The following is a 23,716-nucleotide window of genomic DNA, read 5'->3' on the forward strand; positions in this document are numbered from 1 at the left end:
GGGGGGGCGGGGGGTATACAAATGGCTTTTGATGAACTCACACTGGCTCTGTAACAGCTTTGTTTTTTTTCTTCAAAGAACTCCTCATCAGCCTCCTGAATAAATCTGTGAACAGCAAGTTCTGCCTCATACTCAATGGGGGCGGGTGCTAATTAAGTGCACATTTCTTTGAATATTAAAATTAAATGGCCCTGAGTTGCCACCCGCCTGCTTAGATAATGCCTTCCTTCCCTGCTCTCCACTGAAGAAGTAACTCAATGATGAGATGAGCCAGGTGCTGCCCAGGGGGTGGGCTTGTGTGCACTGGGAAGGGGGGTTGAGGAGGCAGGTGGGGGAGCCCCTGCTGAGCAGCATGTCACCCAGCCTTCTAGGGCAGTATACAACAGGCCCACCTGCTCATGCCCGGTTCATCCATCACTCAGCCTCCTCTGTAAAACTAGGCATTTTCCCAGGGACCCCGCCCCTGCTGCTGGGGCCAGGGTGGCAGTGTGGAAAGGAGAACCCACCCTCAGCCTCCGATCTAAGCAGAGACACTTCTCCTTCCACTTCACTGAGCTCACTCGTTCTCTGCACAGTAGCAAACTCTTCTCGGCACTTGATCTGTGATTTCTCTATTATAATCCATCTGTTGCTGGACACCAGCTCTAATCTTGTCTCTTTTCTAAACCCAGCCCCCAAGTTCCTTTTTTTTTTTTTTTACAGGGGTGAGGGGTACCAGGGATTGAACTCAAGGGTATGTGGCCGCTGAGCCACATCCCCAGCCTTATTTTGTATTTTATTTAGAGACAGGGTCTCACTGAGTTGCTGAGTGCCTCACTTTTGCTGAGGCTGGCTTTGAACTCGCAATCCTCCTGCCTCAGTCATGAGCCACTGCACCCAGCAAGTCCCCAAGTTCTTAAAAGCCTGGGTGACACTGTCTGTCTCCAGGCTTCTGCCATTTCTCTTATCCATCTGAGTTTCTCAACATTACTCATCTTTTTTTTGATGAAAATTGGTATTAAGGTAGGATTACTACATTCAAAGTTATAACATGAATTTTTTGAAATAAAATATGTTGCATTTTTAATTGACACAATGACTGTGCATATTTATAGGGTACAGTGTGACATTTCGGTACATATACACAATGTGTAATGATCAGATCAGGAAAACTGGCATATGTATCTTCTCAGATGTTTGCTATTTCTCTATGTTGGGGATACTCAAAATCATAGCTACTAGCTATTTGGAAATATTTAATTAATTGTTGTCAGCCATAATTACCCAACTTTATCATTATCTTTAATTGTCATAAGAATATTTCAAGTATCATTATATCTATTTTGAAGACAACAATACTGAGGTTCAGAAAGGTCCCTGACCCATAAGCAGTAAAACCAAGATTTGAACCCAGTCATCTGGTTTCAAAAGGTAAATTTTTTCCATTACCCCAGAATGTCCCCCAGGCTATAAACCTTGACCGATTTTTTTTTTTTTTGGCTGGTACTGATTATATTCTCCTAGTTTCCCAAGATGAGGCTCAGAATGTCTTTGTTTGTGGAAATTATTTTATAAATGGGGCTTCGTTTAGTTGGAATAGAACACGTTATTACAGGAGGCATTCTGGATTAACTTGTGGACTCTGCTGGGAACCTTTTGATTTGCAAACAATCCAAATGACAAATGACTTTGAGATATCAAATCATGACAGAGTTCCGGACAGTGTGTTCCAAGCCTACTGGTGGGTGTTGCCAGTTTCAGGAAGAACTGTAGAGTCACTGAATTTAGGAGGATGAGGAAATAGGTCCTTCAGAGTAGAACATTCTGAAAGAGGGTTCCAGGGGTTGCACCGATAACCCAGGGGCTCAGCATCTTGGCCACAGCTTCCTGAGAACTTTCCAGAGACACCCCTGCCTGTCTCTGTTGCTTTATGCATATGGGTATGGGCTTGTTAATCTTCCTCCCCATCTTACCCTACTCACCCACAGTCTCCCCAGGCATAGCCATGCCCTTGAGAGAACCATGACTTGAAGGAGGATTCACTGTTGCCCTCTTGGGTCCTGGTAGGATTTTCTCTCTGCTCTGCATAATGACAGATTGACCAGTCAAAGGAAGCCCACTCAACACCACCTCTTTATGTTGCTTGGTCTTCCTGAGACCCTCTTTCGGCCCCATTCCTGACCTATGTGCAGACACTGTTATTATGCCCCCAACAGCCTCCCAGCCAGCCTCAGCTTGACTAGTTGAGGTTGTAGGAAGGAGCCTGGAACAAGGAAGTGGCCATCCCTTGCTCTGCCCTAAACCTGCCCCATCTCTGTGGGTCCCTCGCTAGGGGAAGCATCCTTTCCTGACACAGTCTCTTGTATTTCCAAACCCATGGAAAGGTCCAGAAATGGGAACTGAAATTCTGCATATTCAAATTGTGGGATGAATCAGAGGGTTGACTCACGTGCCACTGGGGTGGGGCTGGGGGAGCCAGAGGAGGGGAGAGGTCCTGGCCTGTTTCTATTTAGCATTTCACAGTCCCGCGAAAACTGGCAGGGCCAGGCCTCTGCAATCCTGCAGGAAAAAGAATGTGCTCTAATGAACTAGATTCTTCCAGAACATTGCTTCAGGGGAGATGAGAAACAGACTGACATCCAGCTAATGAAGGCCACTCTAAGATGGAGGTGGGCAGCCTTGGGTGGGCCGATGGACCCTGGAAGAGGGCCTCTGTGGTGGCTGGCATTTCTTTGACCTTACCACTGGATTTGACATGGTGGGAAGGCTGGGATGAGCAGCCCCTGCAGGGTGGGGGATGGGGTGGGGTGGCTACTGCTCTTCAGTAAGTTACAGGGAGATTCTCCAGGTATAGAGTGTGAAAAAGGGTGAGATTGTTGTGTTCCCCTTACATGGGCTCAAGCTCCCAAAGAAAGATGAGAACTTTGCTCCAGGGAGAAGGTGGGAGAATGGACCGCAGAAAGCCAAGCCCCTACCCAGTTCTGTCTGCCAGGGGCCATCTATTGTCAGTGTCCCTAGATGAGAGGCCAACTTCAAACAGGGTCCCACTGTCTGTTCTCCCCATTTCTTCCTGTCCCTGCACTCCCCTATCCCGGTCCTCTTATTTTTAAGGGAAGAACCTAATGGTTGAAGTTCTAGCTGACCCTGAGTTTACTAGGGCCACTGGCTGCAGAGGGTCCCAGGCTTGAGTTCTTGGGATGGCTCGGACATAAGCACCTGTCCCCACACAAAACAGGGACCAAGGAGGAAGGGGGAGGCACGCAGAGGGTCCTATTAACACAGCTCCTACTGGCTGGCTTGCCCTGCTCCTGGCTCCAAGATGCAAAGTCTCCCCAGCCTGGGGACCACTGGCTGCTACTTCCCTGAGGGCTACTACCCTCTGGGGCTGCATTTCACTGCTGTTTCTTTCCACAAATGTTGGAGCTTGCTCTAGGATAGATTTGGGCCTCATTCAGTGTTGGCAGATCTTGAATCAAAATGGAATGCTAGAATAGTGAAGAGGAACTCTGTAGACTTGGATGTAACTGTGGCCAACTGATTAATTTTTTTTTAAACACAGATTTTTTTTTTTTTAACCAACGCAGCGGCTGACACGTCATCTGACATTTTTAAAGTTAACAATAACAGTTAAACGATCCCTAGAGTGTTTTGCCTCCTGGACAACTTCATTAGGTTAAACTCGATGGGGATTTTTGTGGCCTTGGTGTACCACACAACGTGCCACGTGAAGACTTCATAAGACAGTCAACATTTTTATGATATTTGATGATCGTTAAACATCCCACATGCAATGCTTTCGCCAGTCAAGTCAGCAACAATGTGCTAATAAATGTGAATTTAGTAAAATAATGAGAGTCAGCATAATCACGAACTAGCATTCTTAAAAGGAACACTTAATTCTCTGGCCCCCGTGTTGACCCAGGGGAGTTTCTCATGTCCCCATTCCCCTACAATAGCCTGACCTTGTGCATCTTACGGCCACTGCACGGCCCACCCCTCCCACCTCCCACTAGCATGGGGGAGCTCCCCTCCTTCCATGTGGAGCCTTGAAAACTGGCCTTGATCCCTCCAAGTCTTCCCCACACTGTGCCTTCAGGATCTTCACCCTTCTGGGGTGTTCCCTAGAATACCCTTAATTCCGGGCATTCCCAGAATGCACCAGCTCTCAGGAGCAGCCATGCCTCACCCTGGCTGTATTTGCCCACCAACCATCATGAACTTCATTCTGAGTCATGGAGTATGCTACGCCCACCTTGAGGCCCCTCTGTGTGCCTCCCCCTTCCTCCTCGGTGCCCCATTTTTCTCAGTTCAGAGGCACCCCCTGCTCTAGGAATTTTTCACAAACCTGGGTTTGACATCTCTCCCATCTGTTCCCGGACACTCTGTCTCAACATATGCCAGGTAATATTTTTTTTTTTTCCAATTGTGGTGAAATATACACGACATGAAATGGACAATTTAACCACTTTAAGCATGGAGTTCAGTGGCATTAAGTACGTTCTCATTGTCAAGCAACTATCACCGTTTTTCCCGGTCTAAACCTCACTGCTCATGAAACACTACCTCTTTGTTCCCTTTGCCCCCCCCCCCACCGCCCTGGTGACCATTCCACTTTCTGTTGCTATGAATTTGACCACTTTAGATACCTCGTATCGATGTAGTCATACCGTGTTGTCTTTTTGCATGTGGCTTATGTCACTTATCCTAGTGTCCTTGTGGCCCACCCATACTGTAACGTGTGTCAGAATTCTCTTCCTCTTTAGGTTGAATGATATTCCATTGTACAGACCACATTTTGTTTATCCATTCATCCCTCGATGGAAATTTAGGTTATCTCTACATTTTGATTCTCATAAAAAATGGTGCTATAAAGACGAGAGTACAAATATCTCTTCAAATCTGCTTTCAGGGATCTTGGGTATATCCAGAAGTTGAGCTACTGGATAGTTTTTGGAGGAACTAGCATTCTGTTTTCCACAGTGGCTGTACCATTTTACATTCCCACCAGTGGTGCACAAGTTTCTGTGCATCCTTGCCCACATTTCTTGCTTTCTGTTTGTTTGTTTGTTTCATAATAGTTATCCTGTCAGATACGAAGTGATCTCATTGTGGTTTGGGTTGCTCAAGCAATTCTGTGATTGTTTTGTTTCCCACATTTTTATTGGTACATTATAATTACCCATAATGGTGGGATTCATTGTTAGATACTGGTTCATGCACCTGATACAACAATATGATTTGGTCAGTATCATTCCCCACCCCCTTGGGCCCTGTCTCTTTCTACTTTACTCATCTGCTGCCTTCTGTTTTCATGAGATCTACCCCCAAACACACATACACACATACACCTTTCTTTTCCTTTTTTCTCTCTCTAGCTTCCAAATATGAAGGAAAACAGGACCCTTTCTGAGTTTGGCTTACTTCACTTAACATAATGTTCTTCGGATCCATTCATTTTTCTACAAATGACATAATTTCATTTTTCTTTTTGACTGGATAAAAACTCCATTGTGTATGTATACCACATTTTCTTTATCTATTCATCTACTGATGGACACCTAGGCTGGTTCCATATTTTGCCTATAATTGTGATTTGTGCTGCTATAAACATGGATCTGTGCATATTGTAATATTATTCTGACCAATTCTTTAGGATAAATACTGAGGAGTAGTATAGCTGGGTCATTTGGTGGTTCCATTCCTAGTCTTTTAAGGAACCTCCATACTGATTTCCATGGTGATTGTACTAATTTCCAATCCCATCAACAGTGTTTTTCTCCACATCCTCTCCAGCATTTATTGTTGTCATTCTAACTGGAATGAGATGAAATCTCAGTGTAGTTTTGATTTGCATTTTTCTAATTCCTAAAGATGTTGAACATTTTTTAATATGTGTGTGGTCATTTGTATATTTGTATTTATTCACTTGCCCATTTAGTAATTGGGTTCCTTTTTTTGGGGGGGGGTGTTTTTTGAGTTCTTTATAGATTCTGATATTAATCCTCTACCAGAAAAGTAGTTAGCAAAGATTTTTCCCCCATTCTATAGGTTCTTTCTTCACAGTCTTGTTTCCTTGGCTGTGCAGAAGCTCTTTAATTTGATGTCATCCATTTTTTTAACTCTTGGCATTATTTCCTGAACTTTAGCGGTCCTATTGAGAAAGTCATTGCCAGTGCCCAAAAGCTGGAGTGTTGACCCTATGTTTTCTTTTAGGAGTTGCATAGTTTCTGGTCTAATTCTGAGGTCACTTGTCCATTTTTAGTTGATTTTTGTGCAGACTGAGGTTCTAGCCTCATTTTTCTACATATAGATGACCAGTTGTTAAAAAGGGTGTCTTTTCTCCAATGTATGCTATTGGTGATTTGTCAAAGATCAGATGATTGTCTCTATGTGGGCTTGTCTCTGTGTCTTCTATTCTGTACCTTTGACCTATGAATCCGTTTTTTTTATGCAGTTTTTGTTACTAAAGCTCCACAGTGTAATTTGAAGTCAAGATTTGATGCCTCCAGCATTGCTTTTTTGGCTTAAAATTTCTTTGGCTATTCTGGGTCTTTTATTCTTCCAGATGAATTTTAGGACTATTTTTTCTATTTTTATGAAGAATTTCATTTGTATTTTGATGGGGATTTCATTGACTCTGTATATTGCTTTTGGTAATATGGCTATTTTACCAATATTAATTCTGCCTATGAATATGGGAAGTCTTTCCATTTTCTTGTGTTTTCAATTTCTTTCTTCATTATAGAGGTCTTCATCTCCTTGGTTAGGTATTTTTTTTTTAGGATATTGTAAATAGGATTGTTTTCCTGATTTCTTTCTCAGTAGATTCATTACTGATGTATAGGAAAGCTATTGATTTTTGTTTGTTGATTTTGTAACCTGCTACTTTGCAGAATTTGTTTATTAGCTCTAGGAGTGTTCTGGTGGAGCTTTTTGGATCTTCTAAGCGTAGGATCATATCATCTGCCAACAGTGATAGTTTGATTTTTTTTTTCTTTTCTAATTTTGTCCCATGTTGTTTTTTTAAGATCTGCCTACCATAATAGACTGAAATGTTTTTGTACGAAAAGTGCCTGGGCCTCTCCATCACCTTCATATCTCCCACTCAAGCAGAAGGTCCACCCAGTCACTATTGGCAAAAATAACTGAATGACTGAAAAATGAATGGATATTGGTCCAGGTGTTTTTTCAGGACTCAGCACTCCCCCTTTATGCCTGCGAAGCAGGCATCATCCATATTGCAGCTGAGGGGACAGGTGCTTGAACCTAGGCACAGTCTTTCTTTCAGTGGCTGAGCTGGGATTCGGAGCCAATTCTTTGAACCCCTCTCTCAGTATTATCATTCGTATTAGTCACTTTTTCATCTCTGTTGGCCAAAATACACAACTTAGAGAAGAAAAAGTTTATTTTGAGCTCACGGTTCCAGGGGTTCAGTCCATAATTGGCAGACTCCAGTGCTGTGAGCCTGAGATGAGGCAGGACACCATGGCACAAGGGTGTGGTGGAAAAAACTGCTTAGCTTATGTCAGCTGGAAAGCAGAGAGAGAAAGAGGAGCCAAGGAACTAGATATAATCTCCAAAGGCACACCCCCAGTGACTTGCTGCTTCCAGCCATGCTCCACCTGCACTAGTTATCAACCACCTAGTCCATTCAAATTAGGATTCACTGATTAGGTTATAGCTCTCACAAATCAACCACTTCACCTCCTACAGTAACACAGGAGATTTGGGGGACACCTATAACATTATTTGACCTTAAACTATTCTTGAATACAATTTAGATCTGGTCCTGACACCTCATTAGCCTCTGAGGCAACACGCCACAGAGAGCTATTGTCACACCAAGGGTAGCTCAGCCAAACACACTTTCAATTGACAACAGCCTGAGGTTTTAGGGAACTCTGATTTTGCTCATTTCCTCATATAAAATATACCTGAAAAGTTTTTTGAATATTTGGAAATAAATACTCATTTAAAAACTTGGCAGCAGCCCATTTATTTATAGACCCAAAGTATATATGCTGGCTCTTTAGAATTCATTGATTTGGTCAAAGCTGGTGCAGGGGAGTGAGCAGAGGAGTGTTCATGCCAGCTGATTTGAGTGACATGCAGCTGTGTTGGGCCATTTGGCTACGCTGGGTCAGGTGGGTTTGTGTTAAATACCTGAGCCCTTCCCAGGCCGGGCAGCCTGCTCGGTCCTCAGTCCTGCCTATGCACATTTGGTGTTGAAAAGGGCATAGAAGCCATGGTACTTGCCATTCATTGTAAGGACTAGCACAGCCTGTGATAAGGAATAACCCCTCACCTTGGGCCAGCAGCCTAGGGGTGCCTGTGAGACTGATGCACTGAGGACAGCCCAGGAGTGTGAACCTCCTCTGCCCATCTGGCTCAACAGCAACCTCCCCCCTTCTGCTGTGCTTGGCCTCTCCCTAGAACCTTCTAAGGCCTTTCAAAGTCAAAATTGCTGGCCTATGAAGTCACAGATTCAAGACCAGAACCCACATCCTAGGCTCCTAGTACAGTCCTTCCAACATCTGTTGGCCTTGCTTGCCCACAACCATTAGGACTTCCCCCTGGGGACCTGCCAGCACCATTCCCAGATCTGGGTATTGGATACCAGTCAGTGTTGGTGGAAGGATTCCTGAGTGGGGTGGGGGTGGATCAGACACTGGAGCTCTATCTCAGCAGAAGCACTTTATAATCATGTGCTTCTAGACTAAAGTGACTGTCCTGAGGATGGGAACCTTGCAGCATTGCTGAGCCACCCCAGCCTTCCTTCAGAGGTGCAGATGCAGACACCAGGCCTTCTTACTGACTGGCAATTTCAACTTCATATGCCCAGGCCTCTTTCTGGAACCATAGCCTTCTAGGTCTTAATGGTCCCTCATGCAATCCCTTTATAGAGCTACCTTATGGTCTCTACTCCAAGGGAAACTAAGGCTCAGAGAGGTTTAGAAATTTGCTGAAGATTACCTAGCTACCTAAGTATAATCAATTTCTTAACTCCCTATGCTGTGTATTTATTGTATCTCATTGCCAAATTTCTTCCTGCCAACAGCCAACCCCCTTCTAGGACACCTCTGCCTGAGAGGAAGTAGGTATAAGGTTCCAGGTACTTTCAGAGGTCAAAAACCTCTTATGTTTGAATGTGACCAGGGAATGAGGACTTCTCCCCAAGCCTTTTGCTCCCATCCCTGAAATATGTGTGCTCCGTCTTCAAAGCTACCTTTCAGACTTGGTTTCAGTTTGGACTTTGAGTCAGATACCTGCAGAATCAAATTCCAACTCTGCCCCAAACCAGCCACCTTAGGTAGGTCAAGAACATCTGTGAGCAGGAGACAATGTATATCACAGACTGAGGACAGTGTCTGGCTCAGCCTGTCCAGGGAGGTTTAAAAATCCTGGTGCTGGAACTTGAGTCTCTACAGTAAAGTCTGTACCAGGGGAGAAAGGCTCACCCTCCCCCAGGGAAGAGGAGGTGACAAGTGGGGAGGATGGGTGCAGAAAGTCAGCCCACACCTGTGCAGGCCTAGGGCCAACATCAGGAAGAAGCGCAATGAAAATGACCCAAGAAATGAGGGAGACATTGTTAAATTTGGAGCATGTTCATTTATGAAAACCTTTTTAAATTTAAAGTGCGTGTGCGTGTGCATGCGTGTGCGTGTGCATGCTTGATTTAAAAATCATCATGTGTTCATTGAAGAAAAATGAGAAAATAAACTGAGGCAGACCAAACAGATGGATTTATCCCATCACATAGAAGAGAGCTCATGGTCTTCCAAAGGTTTTGACTCCATATTCAGGTAGTGCACACAAGTTTTATAAGTTAGGGATCATATTCTTCTTCAAACTACTACTAGTTAGTTTGGGGGCTTAACCAGATATTGTAGTGTCTTTCCAAGTTAATAAGCTATATCCTATCTCTGGGTCTACAAGGCTGTCTATTATTTCATCCTGGAGTTGGACCACTGCTTGAATTCTTCATTGGAAAGTGGGATAATGGGAATGCAATGGAGGAGGAAGGTACAGAGGAACACTATCCGATGTCTGGGGACTGGCATCTTGCCAGGGTGCTCAGTTTCCTGCCCACGGATGGTACAGGGTCTAGATGATCTTGACCAAAACAGAAGGCCTGCTCAGCTTTGCTTTTCCTGGGACTGCCCTCAATGCCCTGTCGGAGCCCCCCGGGTCAGCAATTTTCAAGCAAGTCTCATCTCATATACCAGGGTAGAGACAGGCAGTGGTGAGGCCACGCTGGATGAGGCATATGTGGGAGAGGAGAAGGAGGGAAGACCCCCACAGTCCCAGTCACAATATCTGGGACAGCCCTGAGCTGAGGAGAATCCAATATGGAAGCAGATCTAGTCTGTGGCCCTCACTTATCTTCTCCATGGGACTTTGAAGCCCTCCCAGATCTGGGCTACACCCATTCTGGGAGTGCTGCAAATGAAGACCAAGCTGAATCCCATTAGTGTTATTCAGATCCATGATGTCAGTGATTTCCATTGGCCAGAAGAGGGCAGGAATTAAAGGGGTCTTGTAGAAAGGAGCCCCTCAAAACTCTCAAGGACTTGGGGATACAATATTGATTGCTTAGCATGGGCCCAATTAAGAACAGAGGCATAAACTGGGCTCAATTATACACTCCTGTAATCCCAGGGGCTCGGGAGGCTGATACAGGAGAATTGTGAGTTCAAAACCAGCCTCAGCAATGGCAAGGTGCTAAGCAACTCAGTGAGACCCTGTCTCTGAATAAAATACAAAATAGGGCTGGGGGTGTGGCTCAGTGGTTGAGTGCCCCTGAGTTCAACCCCGGTACCTCCCACACCTCCCAAAAAAGAACAGAGGCATAGAAGCACTGCCCAGCTTGGCCAGATCCATAGTCACAGGAACTACAGTACCCACAGGCCACACGGAGGCCCTCCCACAAGGACCCCAAGTGCAGCCTAGCTCCTTTGGTGCAGCCTCCAGCTTCCCCTTCTATGATACAAGAAATTGCACTAGAAGGTCTCACAGTCCCTTTAGCTTACAAAGGTCTGTGGTTTGGGGGTTCTGCCTAGGTATGGCAAGGTCACTTAATGTCTTTGGCAGTAGGTCCTCCAGTATGACCTGAAGCTGGGCTCATTAAGGAGTGAAAGCTCTAGAGGTCATGACCCAGGCGGGACACAATCAAGGCTGAAGGGGACCCTGTCTTCTGTGGGACAGAATGACCTCTGTCCTGGTGAAGATAATGTTGGGGACCCAGATCTGCAGGCCAACAAGCTAGAGCTTTGATCATGGGTTCCCCTTTTCCAGGTGGGTGACCCTTTGGGTACTGACCATGCTCAGCTGTTCATCACCACCCCGGGAGGAAGCATGGACACCATGAGAAGCAGCTCCCTCTTCCTCCTGGAATGGGCCCCACATTCTACCTTTCTCTCACCTTTGTCTCTAGAGTCCCTTCTGCCAGCTAAACAGAAAGAGTGATTCTTGGGAGCCATGTTCTCTCTGCCAGCACAGCCTCTGGCCCTGGTTTGGTTCTTCCCCAATGTCATGGGAGAAAGGCCAGGATTAGAGGTCAGCTGGTGGATCCAGTTGTGGTGACCAGAGCTTCTCCTTACAGGGAACAGCAGCAGCTTCCAACATGATCTCTGTCAGAAGCACTGGCAGGACCTGCCCCCTACTAAGTGCCAAAGCACCATGCAGGACACTCGGAAGGAGACCAGCAGCATGTGGAGCCTGATGGTGATGGCCCAGCTGCTGGCCGGCATCGGGACGGTGCCCATTCAGCCTTTTGGGATCTCCTATGTGGATGACTTTGCAGAACCCAACAACTCACCCCTGTATATCTGTGAGTCCTGGGCTTGAAGAGGGCTGTGGGGAGGATCAGGCCTGGCTGGAGCACTTGCCAAGGTCCTGGGACTGAAATGAGGTCTGACTTTGGCCAGAACACAGCAAATGAGTGCAGACTATCGATCCTGAATCAACAGCAGCTTTATCACTGTCCAGTCCTCCAGGCATAGTCCAGGCACATGTGTCCTCTGAGCTATCCACTTAGAGGCAGGTTGACCTCAAACAAGCACATAGAAAACAGATAGCAAGTGACCCTCTGCATGCCCAGATCCTTCCCTTGGAGCAAGCCACAGTGAGCTCCTGGAGACCCATAACCCAGACCAGACAGACCACACCCACAGGCTCCAGACCCCTCAAGCTCCTGCCAGGGTGACCAGCACTGTCACCTGCAGGGAGCGCCCCCCATCAACACACCCAGGCTGTCATTTTTAAAATGCTAAGACCATTTTCCTTCCAGGACAGCAGGTCTCTGGCAGTTGGCTGGAGGAGAAACCCATTTGGTTCTGTGTGTCTTGGCATCTCGAGTGGTCTATCAGTGGGAGATAGTGTGGACTTGTTAGGTCCAGAGGACAGATGGTGACATCTCAGGTATCCCCCTGGGCTTGGAAGCCTGGGGCTGCCAAACCCTCTGAGCCCCTCTCAAACTCTTTTCCTTTGCTTCCATTTCCAGCCATCTTGTTTGCCATAGCTGTATTTGGACCGGCTTTCGGGTACCTGCTGGGCTCGGTCATGCTGCAGATCTTTGTGGATTATGGCAGGGTTGATACAGGTAAGCATGTGCAGAAGACACCCATCCTCATTACCTGTTCCATGGAGCATCCCATCACCCTCCCATCAATCAGGGAAGGGAATGAGGCTTCACCTCAGTTGCTCATGGCCACCTCACACTCCACTCCCCCACTCCTGAAGTCCCTCTGACAGCCAGGAGCAGAGCCTGTTCCTGTGCTCACCAGGGCCCCTGCCAGATCTTGTGGGTAACGAGCTGCCAAAGCAAACACACTTTTTGCACTCAAGTAGGAAACCTTGAACCCCAAGGCAGGACCCCACCTGTTATCACCTCACCTGCCCATCTTGGTGGTGGCATGAAAAAGACTTCTCGGGTTGTTTGATTTTCAGAAGTTGCTTTATTGCTTAAAAGCAAAATATTTGATAAGAACTCTGTTGAAGGAAAAAAGAAAAATTGCCCAAGATATTCCTATGATAATGACACACATCCAGAAGAACGTGACATGGTGTTTTACCGGTGGGCCCTAGTTTTGTGTCTCATCCTGTTTCCACCTGTTCCTAGCTGAGAGATCTTAGGCAAATAACTCCACCTTGCTGTGCTTCAGTTTATTCATCTGTAAAATTGGGCCAATAATAGTAGTAGAGTTCTTCTAAAGATTAGAGTGAGTCTGATAGATATTAAGAGATCAGCAGATGTGAGCTTGCATTTAAAAAAAAAAAAAATGGTATAGACTAAGTCACGGATATCTTAAATAAGAAAGTAAAGTCCAAAGACATGAACACCAGGACTCAGGAAGCCAGCCTCAGCATGCGTCCAGCCAGGGATTCTTGCCTTTGTGGGCATGCTCTACCCCAATGAGCCTTCTGCAAGACAGGGAAGGGTGGAAGAGAGATGGGCAAAGTGCTTTCCAAGTTCAAAGGCAAGAGAGCTCCTGCATGAGACAACTGGGGAGGGCTTTCTAGGGAGATGATGTCTGCATGGAGCCATGGTGGGTGGGTGGGACATTTGCACAGTAGTCACGAGAAGGAAGGCCTTCCCAGGTGGATGAAACCCCCCATCAGAGCCAAGAGGGTAGAAAGAGTAGGGAGTGCAAGGTGGGGGGTGGTATGGGAAGTTCCCACTCGCCAAAGGTACTGGGAGGTAGGACCGAGTCAGACCCGCAGGAAGGACACCCCCCTGCAACATCAGTGCCCATTCACCCAGGGCAAGGCCTGTCCATCTCAGAGAGAACTGGGCAGGTGCTAAACACACCCGTGCTGCCAGAGCCCAGATGACTATCCCTGGGGGCTGTCAGACCACAGTGTCATCTGCCTGTACATCAAGAGGAAGTGGCGAACCAAGGGGAGTTTTGTGCCTCTGGATCGAGCCATCTGTGCCTTTTGCTGGCCCTTCCTGAGCTGGTTCTTGATACTTGACTGTCCAAAGAGACCAGCAACTGAGCTCCCTGCATACCCAGATCGGTGCCCAGGGATGCTTGTCGTCGTGTGACTGTGAGCCATTCTGCCACCTTCTCCTTCAGAAACACAATGGCAGGCTTATAGATGTGGAGGAGCTTTTCCCTTGGGGGCCAGACAGGCCACACTGTGGATGGCTGCTTCCTCTAGCTCCTAAGCATCATGGGGCCTCTTTTATTTAGGGAGTAATAAAGCTGGGGTGTGGTACAGTTCAGTGGTTAAAATTAAGATGGTTCATGGTTAAGGTTTGTACACCTTGGTCACCAGGAAGACTTAGGTTTGAAATTGACCCATGAGATGATACTCACTGACTTTAACCTTGGACGAGGGACTCGACCTCTCAAACTCCAGTTTTCTGATAGGTTAGAGGTGAATGGATGTAACTCCTACTTCATAGACACCCCCAGATGAGCTGGGAATAAAATCCAGTGAGGGGAAGGGACTGCTCCCTTCAGCCTGGGCTTTTTCTGCTGTTCAGCTTCATGTGCAGTGTCCTCGGTTCTTTGGCAAGAGCAGAATGACCTGGAAAGGAGATCTCCAGACCCAGGTTCTGGCTCTGTCTCCAGGCTTGTCCTATGAGGAAAAAAGTTAAAAATAATAAAAAGGAAAAACAAAAACAAAAACAAAAAACCCTGAATAGAGTTTCTTTGTCCAGTAAGGTGAGCTTATGCGTTTATTCAACAAACACCTGTATTCTTTGGTTTCTCTTCAGCTGCAGTTAACTTGAGCCCAGGTGACCCTCGATGGATTGGAGCCTGGTGGCTGGGCCTGCTCATTTCTTCAGGCTTCTTGGTTCTTACCTCTTTCCCCTTCTTTTTCTTTCCTCGAACAATGTCCAGAGGAAAAGAGGTAAGTTGTTGGAGGCCACAGCTCTACCAATAGGAGTTTAAGAAAGAGATGCAGGTGTGGAAAAAGAAAAAAGAGCTGAGAAGCAGCAGCGGGCTAAGCAAATTCTGGGTGAAACGGGAAAAAGTTCAATGACGTAGAGCATCTTAGGGGCTTTGAGGGGTGAAGGGACTGGTGGACGTCTAGCCTCGTCATTCATGTTCCTTTACCATATTGGCATCTCAAAAATCATGAGAGTTCCAGGGTTTGGAAAACACTGAGTTCACTTAAACTGGTGACCATCTATGCATCTGCTGGTCAGATGTGCTGGGGACAGAAATCCAGGGAGGGTGAGAACAGAGGACAGGGAAGAGAAGACTGGGGGGAGGACGTGAGGCTGAGGGCCCAAAACTTGTTCTGAACTTGTCTGGGCACTTCAGTGACTGGGTGACCACTTGAGTGGCAATGTGGCAGCTAGACTGAGGCTGGGGAGGCAGGATGGAATGAAATCTGGAGATGTGAAGAGGCACAGGTGAGAGAGGGAGAATGCACTGAGGATCAGGTGGTGGCGGTCAGGGCGCTGGGACAAGGGCAAAGCTAGACTTTCCTTGAGGGGTCCTGAGAAGGACTCGGCAGAGATCTGGTTGGAGAAGAAGAAGACTGTGTTTGTGCCCAGATTTTGAGCCAGATCTGGAGCTCCATGTTTGGCAATGAGGCGTGTGAGATCTGGGCCCAGCTGTGGGAAGAGGGGCAGGGGAAGAGGACCTTGGCTTGGACTGGGGAAGAATTCCTGAGGTTGGCAGCATGTCCTGGTGGATTGGGGGTCAGATAGATCTGGGTTTGAGCACAACTCTGCTGCTTATAAACTGGCCAGTTGATCTTGGGCAAGTTGCTTTGTACCAAAGCTTCCTCTTCGTTAAAATACTCAAGATAATTAGACTACCTACCTGGGAAGGAAGTGGTGAGGAGCCAGACATTGCAGTGGATGGGAGCATCTGTCACTGGTGACGCAATCCCCTTTAGGACCCTAATAGTGACAGCACTCAGGGGCCTGGCATCTGTGCAGTGGTTTGGAACTGGGGCCTCGGGCGGGGCTGCTGCATTCAGAAGAGGCAAGTTCACGGAGTTGGGTTCCCAGAAGGTGCAGGCAAAGTGCAGGGACAGAGCCAGAGCCTGGAGCAGGACTGCCCTGTGGGCCCAGGAGGAAGCAGGGACCCCACAGAGGAGACCGAGATGGAGATCTGAAAACAGGGGACATTCTAGATCCCTGTGTCCTACAAGCTGGCAGCCCCTGAAATCTGAGCATAGGGGAGAAGTGTAGCCATGACATATAGACAAGGGCTGGGATCCAGGAAGACACCTTTGGCATCGGTCATGGGAAAGTTAGACATGAAATAATGTGGCCATAGGTATCAGGAGAGACCTTGGCGCAGATGCACTGCGGTCAAGGCCCCAGGCTCTCTGAAGCACAGGTGGTGTTTGCTTCAGGGGCACATGCTCTGATACTTTCTCAGACACACACCAGCCTTGAGCCACTGAGACCAGGGGCTCTGTGAAGGGCCATTAATGCTCACCCCTTTTGCTGCCTCCAGAGGTCTCCTGCCATAGTCGATGAGGCGAGGAAGTTGGAAGAAGCCAAGTCCAGAGGCTCCCTCATGGATTTCATTAAACGTAACTGACAACCCCCCCCCCCCGGGTGGGCTGGCTCTGGGTGGTTGTGGGGGAGGTGGTCAGGTGTGTTGTCAGGGACATTAAAAGCAGGTGGTCTGTAGGCAGAGGCAGTTTGTACTGCACTGTGAAGTCTGACCCCCGCGTCCTGTCCCTCCTCCCTGCATGTGGAGGTGGCAGTCGTGGGAGGAGACAGTTTTCCGTGTTAATCCCAGATTTCTTTTAGACACAGCCTGGTTTTAGCCCTAGAGCATGTCCTGTGGGAGCCCCCGTGGCTGTGTGGCCCTAGACTGGTCCTGCACTCTTGGTTCCTCAGAGCAGGATGGTTGGCTGGTCTCGAGGTCGCCTGGGCCCTGACAGCAGTCTGCTTGCAGGGTTCCCCCGCATCTTCATGAGGCTCCTGATGAACCCGCTCTTCATGCTCGTGGTCCTGGCCCAGTGCACCTTCTCCTCCGTCATCGCCGGACTTTCCACGTTCCTCAACAAGTTCCTGGAGAAGCAGTATGGCGCTTCCGCGGCCTATGCCAACTTTCTCATTGGTTAGTCCAGAGCGGGCTGCAGGCCTGGGGCCGCTCTGGCTGAGGGAGAGACCAGACCGGACACAGACAGGAGACAGGAGGACTTGCCCAGGAGAAAGCATTTTAAGGACATTTTTCCTGGTTGGCAATCTAGAATGTTCTTGGCAGGTTTCTGGGACTCTCATTATTCCAGTCAGGAGTGGGTGGAGGCTGGGGGCTGCCTTCCTCCCTGTTCAGGGGCTGGAAATCTGACAGCCTCCCAGCTGACATCATCAGGGACAGGAGAGAGAGAGAGAGAGAGAGAGAGAGAGAGAGAGAAGATGGACTTGGCAGTGGAGGCAGATACGGCGCCTCCTGGTTTTTTTCCTTCACGGGTAGTGAAAGGTGCTTAATAAATGCACATCCCTTGGGTTGCAAAGGTGGCACTTTATTTTTGGCACAGGCAGGATAATGCTTTAGTGAAGATAACTCTCTAGATATGCCTGGCAAACAAGAAGTGCTTAATTAATGTCAGCAATTACTATGGTAATTTAACATGTCCAGTGTTTCATCCTGAAGCCATGCTCCCTTCCTGGGGGTCCAGCTCAGAGCTCCCAGGCCCAGCACACAGACCAGCTCTGTCTCTCCCCTGCAGGTGCCGTAAACCTCCCCGCGGCCGCCTTAGGGATGCTGTTTGGAGGGATCCTCATGAAGCGTTTTGTTTTCTCTCTGCAAACCATCCCCCGTGTGGCTGCCACCATCATCACCATCTCCATGATCCTCTGTGCCCCTCTCTTCTTCATGGGATGCTCCACCCCCACTGTGGCTGAGGTCTACCCCCCTAGGTAAGAGGAATAAAGTGTGCAGAGATATCCTTTGCTGAAGCCAGGGCCTGAATCTGACTGTCGTAGGGCTTCTTTTCTGCTCCCTCTCCTGTCCTCTCTCCTGTTCACTTTTGATTTGATCTCTCACACGGGAACTTAGAAAATCAGGCCATAAATACACGTTCCACTATGAGACATGATCAAAGGGTCCTAGTGGGCCACCAGCAGTCAGGGTTAGGGTTCTGCTTTTTAAGAAGCGCCCAAAACTAATTAGTTTGGTTTCAGGACCAACCTGAGCCCCAGGAACCAGGAAATAAGCTATCTTTAGCATCAGAATTACAGAGTCTCATTGAACAGCTGAAGAAAGATAAGAGGAGATTTGAAAAGATCTGGAGAAGAACGATAAAAGAGATGGCACACTTGAAAAATCAGGACAGGTGAGGAGGAGGGCAGGAGAGGCATATCTGTCAGTTTTTGTAAAGCAATATGGGTCGTAGTTTGGAGTCTGGCTTCATGTTCGAGAGGGGCTTTAGAGCCCCGGGAGAGGCAGGATGCTAGGCAAGGAGAGTGTCTGTTTTGTCCTACGCCACCTGGCCTTTTCTTCTGGATTTTGCAAGATTTGAAGATGCTAAACCTTTCAGCTGCGGTGTTTCCACTTTCCCTTTGAAATTACCTCTTGTCTTTGGTAGGGGAAGGAGAGCCCCATAAGGGATGGGAGGGTGGCTCTGGGTGTGCAATGAAGTTCTTTTCTGCAGGCTGACGGTGGGTGGAGAGAAGCCCAGAAACCTTTGAGCCCCTTGGGGATTTTCACTGGAAGGTTAGCACATGGCTTTGCCATCAGACTGGCCTGAAAGCCACTCATGGTGCCCTTTCCTAGTTGGGGGAAGTTACTTATCTCAGCTTCAGTTTCTTCATCCGTCATCAAAGGTGAGCCGTTAATGGTAGATTGACTGTCATGACTACATGAAAAGCACCCGGGCACTGCGCCCGGCACTTGAGAGATGCCTCCTAAACTGTAACTATCATTAGTATTATTATTTTAATGAAGCTCTGGACTGCAGTTTTTCCACCCTCCCCAAAGAAGATCATGAATACCAGACCAGAGTCAGGACGGGAACATAAGATCAGACTGTGAGAGCCCCCTGATTGGAGTTCAGGGGATGCAGAGACCTGAGCAATGCCCAGGTTGACCCAGAGAACAGGCAGCCGACAAGAGCCCCAGTTACCTCCAAGGGTCCCAGTCACTGCCGTCAGCCCGAATCCAGCTGGAAGAGGAGGAGAGCAAAAGCTACCTGCGATGTTCCTCTTACAGCTGCTGTTTCTCTCCTCCGAGTCTTAGCTCCTTGGTTATTTTGACTCCTACTGTAGGGGGTTTGCTGACCAGACCTCTCCAACTGTGTAATTGTGGGTTTGGGCTCCAAATGTCAGAAGAAATGGAGATGTCGTGACCCCTCCAACAGTGGCAGATTCACTTTTGGCTCCCATAGGTATAATTCAGATCCCAGGGTGGCACTGACCCAAGACAAACAGAGACGCACAGGCACACTAAGCAGGCCAGGAACTCACATTGGGCTGGAGTGTAGAGTTGTTCTTTTCTTTTTTTTTTTTTTTCCCCCTTTGGTCTTTCTTTGTTTGATTCCTCGTTTCCTGTTTTGCTGGCAGCACATCAAGTTCTATACGTCCGCAGCCTCTGGCCTGCCGCAGGGACTGCTCGTGCCCGGATTCCATCTTCCATCCTGTCTGCGGAGACAATGGGATTGAATACATCTCTCCTTGCCATGCCGGCTGCAGCGGCATCAACATGAGCTCTGTAGGCTCCAAGCAAGTGGTAAGGACAGCTGGGGTCCCCAGGGACAGGCACAGCCCCCACAGGATCTTAGGGCTCAATGTGTTCCCTTGCAGACCCATCCCGGGCTCTGGGACTCATTGTCAGCCTCCTAGCCTCTCTGGGCCCTGCCAGCCCTCTCTCCTCCTCCCCTGTCCTAGAGGTCATGACCAGATGCCGACAACCTAAAAGTCAGCTAAAGATAGACCCAGGTCCAACAAGGTCACTCAGCACTGTAGCTCCGGGCCTTTCAGGATCAGCTAATAGCAAACCAACTTAAGTCATTTGTGTCATTATTCAACAAATAGTGGACTCTGGGCACAGCCACAGGTACTGAAGACAAGGTCCCTGCCCTCATGGACTTTGCATCTGTTCCATAAAGACACAAGAGAGTTTTAGACAATAACTCATGCCGAGGAGAGACTTAGTGGGTCAGAGGGTGCCTGGGGACTTCCCTAAGAAGGTGGCATTGGTTAAAACTGAGTAGGCAGCAAAAGAGAACCTATGAAAACCTGGGAATCATGGGAGCATTGCAGGTAGGGGAAACAGCAGGTGCAAAATGGCCCCAGGCGTGAATGCACTGGACAGGCTGCGCAGTTAGGGGCAGAGAAAGGGCAGGGGAGTGTCATGCCCAGCTGGGCCAGGGAGCAGGAAGAGCCAGAGTTGGGCAGGTCAGGCTTAGCACTTAGATGTTCTTTCTCTTAAGAGCAATGGAAGTCTCCACTGTTACAAAAGGAATTCCTAAGGAAAGGAGTGGGCCTGCTCCCTTTAGCCTCTGTGGAGGGCATGGGCCTGGCAGGCCCCCGCTTATCATCCTCTGGGGGGACAGAGTTAGGCTGCTTCCCAGCTGTCTCGATGGGCAAAGGAACATGGTTCTTAGATATAGGGAGGACAAGGGGCTTGGACAAGATGCTCCCTCACCTGCCTTCAACTTGGAGGAGTCTGCAGTGGCTTTTGTGGTTTCCTTATCTTTATTTACTTACCTCTGACTCATCTACTTCCAGAAATAATCTTGAAAAGTTTCCAATAACAGCATAAGTACAATCAAGATAAAAAAAAATCCATTAGCATAGTATCAAGGGGAAAAATAGCAAATTAAAAGGGGGGAAAAACCCTATATTTTAAAAATATACTAAAGGAAAATATTGGGAAGTATAAAGGAAAAAGTCATACGTTTTAAAAAATATTACAACATGATATATAACATATTTCTGAGCTTCCTAGGAGCCAAGGTAAAGAGGGTACATCATTTCCGCTGTGCGGCGGGGAAAGCATACCAGTTCGTTAGTTCCAATAGTGGCCCCTTAACTGCTATAACACAAGGTCAGGGGTTGGGCCATCAGCCACTGCAGGAAGGAAGGTAAAGACCATCAGACAAGTAGTGGCCACCAAAGTTGAGTTGTGTAACACGATTGAGCCCTATAGACTTGCAGACTTGGAACAAGGACCTCTTCTAGAGTCCTTTATAGGCAGAGAGAATTCCTACTAGGCAGGAAGCTTCTGCAAAGGCCTAAGAGATGCAGAGCTCAGGCGATTCCGTGTGTTCCCACTTCCCTGCTGTTGATACCTTCCCCTGCGGTAAACACACAAACAGCAAAAGCAGTAGCTGCACAATCAGCACAGCTGGGCCTGGGGTGGCCCTGTCCAGAGAAGAGCCTTCCCAGGCCTCTGGCTCCAAGCTGCGTGGTCCTTGCCTGGTGGTGGATCTTGGGCATCTGAATGTGAGTGTAACTGTGGGAGGCCAGCCCACACTCAGATGCTGGTTTTGCTGAAGATGGTTCCTGTGGCCCAGACATCCAGAGAAGTGGAACTCCCTGGGGCACCTTGGAACCTTACTTGGTCTCCTCTTCAGCTTCCAAATCCAGTTCAACCTCTTCCCTGGAGGGTAGAGGGGTTCAAACCAGAGGGGCTCTCTGGCAAGAGCTGGTGCGGATGTTTGAAGTGCGCGGAGATGAGATCGTGACGGTAACTCTCCCGGCTGTGTCCTCCCTTGCCCTTCAAGATCTATTTGAACTGCAGCTGCGTGACGGGGGGATCTGCTTCAGCAAAGACGGGGTCGTGCCCGATCCCCTGCGCCCACTTCCTGCTCCCGACCATCTTCCTCATCTCCTTTGTGGCCCTGATAGCCTGCGTCTCCCACAACCCCCTCTACATGATGGTTCTGCGGTGAGTGGTGCTTTCTGGGGCCCAGAGCTTGGTTTCTGTCTTTCCACATCTCTCTTTCCTTTACACCCTGTCACCTACTTCTCATCTCTCTTTCCTTTGATGCCCCACAGAGTCCTTTGAATGATGATGTGCAAGGTATTCCTGTGATAGGGGGGAATAATACTCGTGGCAGTGATGGAAGGTTCTCTGCTGGACTCTCTGTTGCATGGCCTTGTTCAGTCCCATGGCACCCATCTGAGGCAGGCCCTCTTAGTGCCTCCATCAATCACTGGCCCGGGGTGGCAGAGCTGGTGAATGGTTGAGTCTCAAGGGGGAGCCAGGCTGCCTGGCTTCCTGTAGTGGAAATGACTGTAGGTTCACTTATTTTAAAATCCTAAAAGCACTGAGAGAAAGGAAAATGATTCAGTTGGAGGCACAAAATCGAAGCAGGAACTAAGGAAAGTTCCAGAGACAGAGTGAGGGCTGTTGAGAAAATCCCAGCATGCTAGGAGCTAGGACCTTGACTTCAGATCAGAAGGGAAAGGCTGGCCAAGGTGGGAGGGGGAGAAGGGGTGTCCATCAAAACAGCCTTCAGGTGCCTCTGAGGGTTATACAGTGAATGCCTATTCCTTCGCTCACTCCACCCAAGTTCACTGCCCCACCCCCTGCCCACTTCACAGGGTACCCTCCCTCCTGTCCTCTCTCACCCACCTTGAAAGCCAAGAGGAAGGAACACAGGATTTGGACTCTCAGTGCCAGGGTCAAAGTCCCTATGCTGCCACATACCAGCTGAGTGCCCTTGGCTATTGTCTAATCTCACTGAATCTCAGCTTCCTCATTTATGAAATGGGGATAATGACATTGACCTCAAAGGGTTAGTGTCAGAATTCTATGGTCAGTTGCTTTGTAAACATCGGGTTTTCTATACATTGGTCAATTATCACTATGAAGCAAATTGCAATAATTACTATGAACAGCTAGGTACCCAGGACCTCTTTCCCCACAGAAGACTAGGAGATAAGGACAGAGCAAAGCAGCTACTTGTCAAGATCTGAGATTTTTACCCTGTTTTCAACTTAGCCAATTGAGTTAGCTTGCAGCCAACAAGCTCCTAGCACGGTTGCTATTTTGAAGATGCTGACAGAAGATTGGAATCTCCTGGATCAGAGACAAAGGACTTCCATACAATACAGAAGGCAGTATGACCCTGGTGTTCTGTCAGTTATCCTTGTCCCCCACATCCTGAGGGGGAGGGGGTGACAGGGAAAGGCTCAGGTGGATGCTTTCCCTGCAGTGGGTTTCTACCACAGCTGAGGAATGCGAAGCTTGGGAGAGCCAGCCCTGACACCGTGAGCAGTGAGACAGCTTCTTTTTTGGTCTAGAGTCTCACTCATGCCCCAAGTTTGCTCACTGCAATCACAGCCCTGAGAAATGGCCCAGCATCAGAGCAGCCAGGACCACGCATGCTCAGCAAAACTCACCAAGGACATGCAGGGATGCTCAGAGCCCATGTTGCTTCCACCAACGCCACTCTCACCCTCTTCTCTACTGCTCCCCATCCTGTGCTCCAAGCACTGATGCCTTCATCTAAGGCACTTCAGTAGGAGTCCCTTCTAGCACTCTGGGTCAGATGGACCCTCGTAGATCCTCCGACCCTGGGATAAATCTACAGGAGGCCCTGAGGAGGAGAGAGATGGGGTAAGGAAATCTCACAAGTTCAAGGGAGAGAGGACAATCCCCATCAAATCATCACCCTGAGGACTTCTTCCCCACACCTCAGGGAATGGGGAAGTCATGGAGAACAGAGCGTTATTTCAACCCCAAGATGAGCTTTTCTAGAAAAATCTCTCCTTTCCAAGCCTGGTCAGGGTCTAGGGTAAAACTAGACAGGAGATCTGAGGATCCCCTGATGGTTTAATGATAAATCCCCCCCCCCCCCC

The 23,716-nt window shown here is 48.2% G+C and overlaps 1 protein-coding gene across 2 annotated transcripts in view; it reads left to right on the top strand.

The window, feature by feature from the left end:
• Slco2a1 (solute carrier organic anion transporter family member 2A1) overlaps positions 1 to 23,716 on the top strand; it is an 85,476-nt gene that overhangs the window by 54,799 nt on the left and 6,961 nt on the right. For both annotated transcript variants that reach the window (XM_015487038.2, XM_048794393.1), the window contains exons 5-12: positions 11,582 to 11,809; positions 12,482 to 12,580; positions 14,705 to 14,841; positions 16,410 to 16,488; positions 16,860 to 17,024; positions 17,638 to 17,827; positions 19,469 to 19,634; positions 21,634 to 21,797. In XM_015487038.2, the coding sequence (XP_015342524.1) occupies positions 11,582 to 11,809; positions 12,482 to 12,580; positions 14,705 to 14,841; positions 16,410 to 16,488; positions 16,860 to 17,024; positions 17,638 to 17,827; positions 19,469 to 19,634; positions 21,634 to 21,797 (1,228 nt within the window). The remainder of the gene's footprint in view (positions 1 to 11,581; positions 11,810 to 12,481; positions 12,581 to 14,704; positions 14,842 to 16,409; positions 16,489 to 16,859; positions 17,025 to 17,637; positions 17,828 to 19,468; positions 19,635 to 21,633; positions 21,798 to 23,716) is intronic.

Source organism: Marmota marmota, unplaced genomic scaffold (genome assembly GCF_001458135.2).
Source record: "Marmota marmota marmota unplaced genomic scaffold, marMar, whole genome shotgun sequence".
Taxonomy (NCBI): Eukaryota; Metazoa; Chordata; class Mammalia; order Rodentia; family Sciuridae; genus Marmota; species Marmota marmota.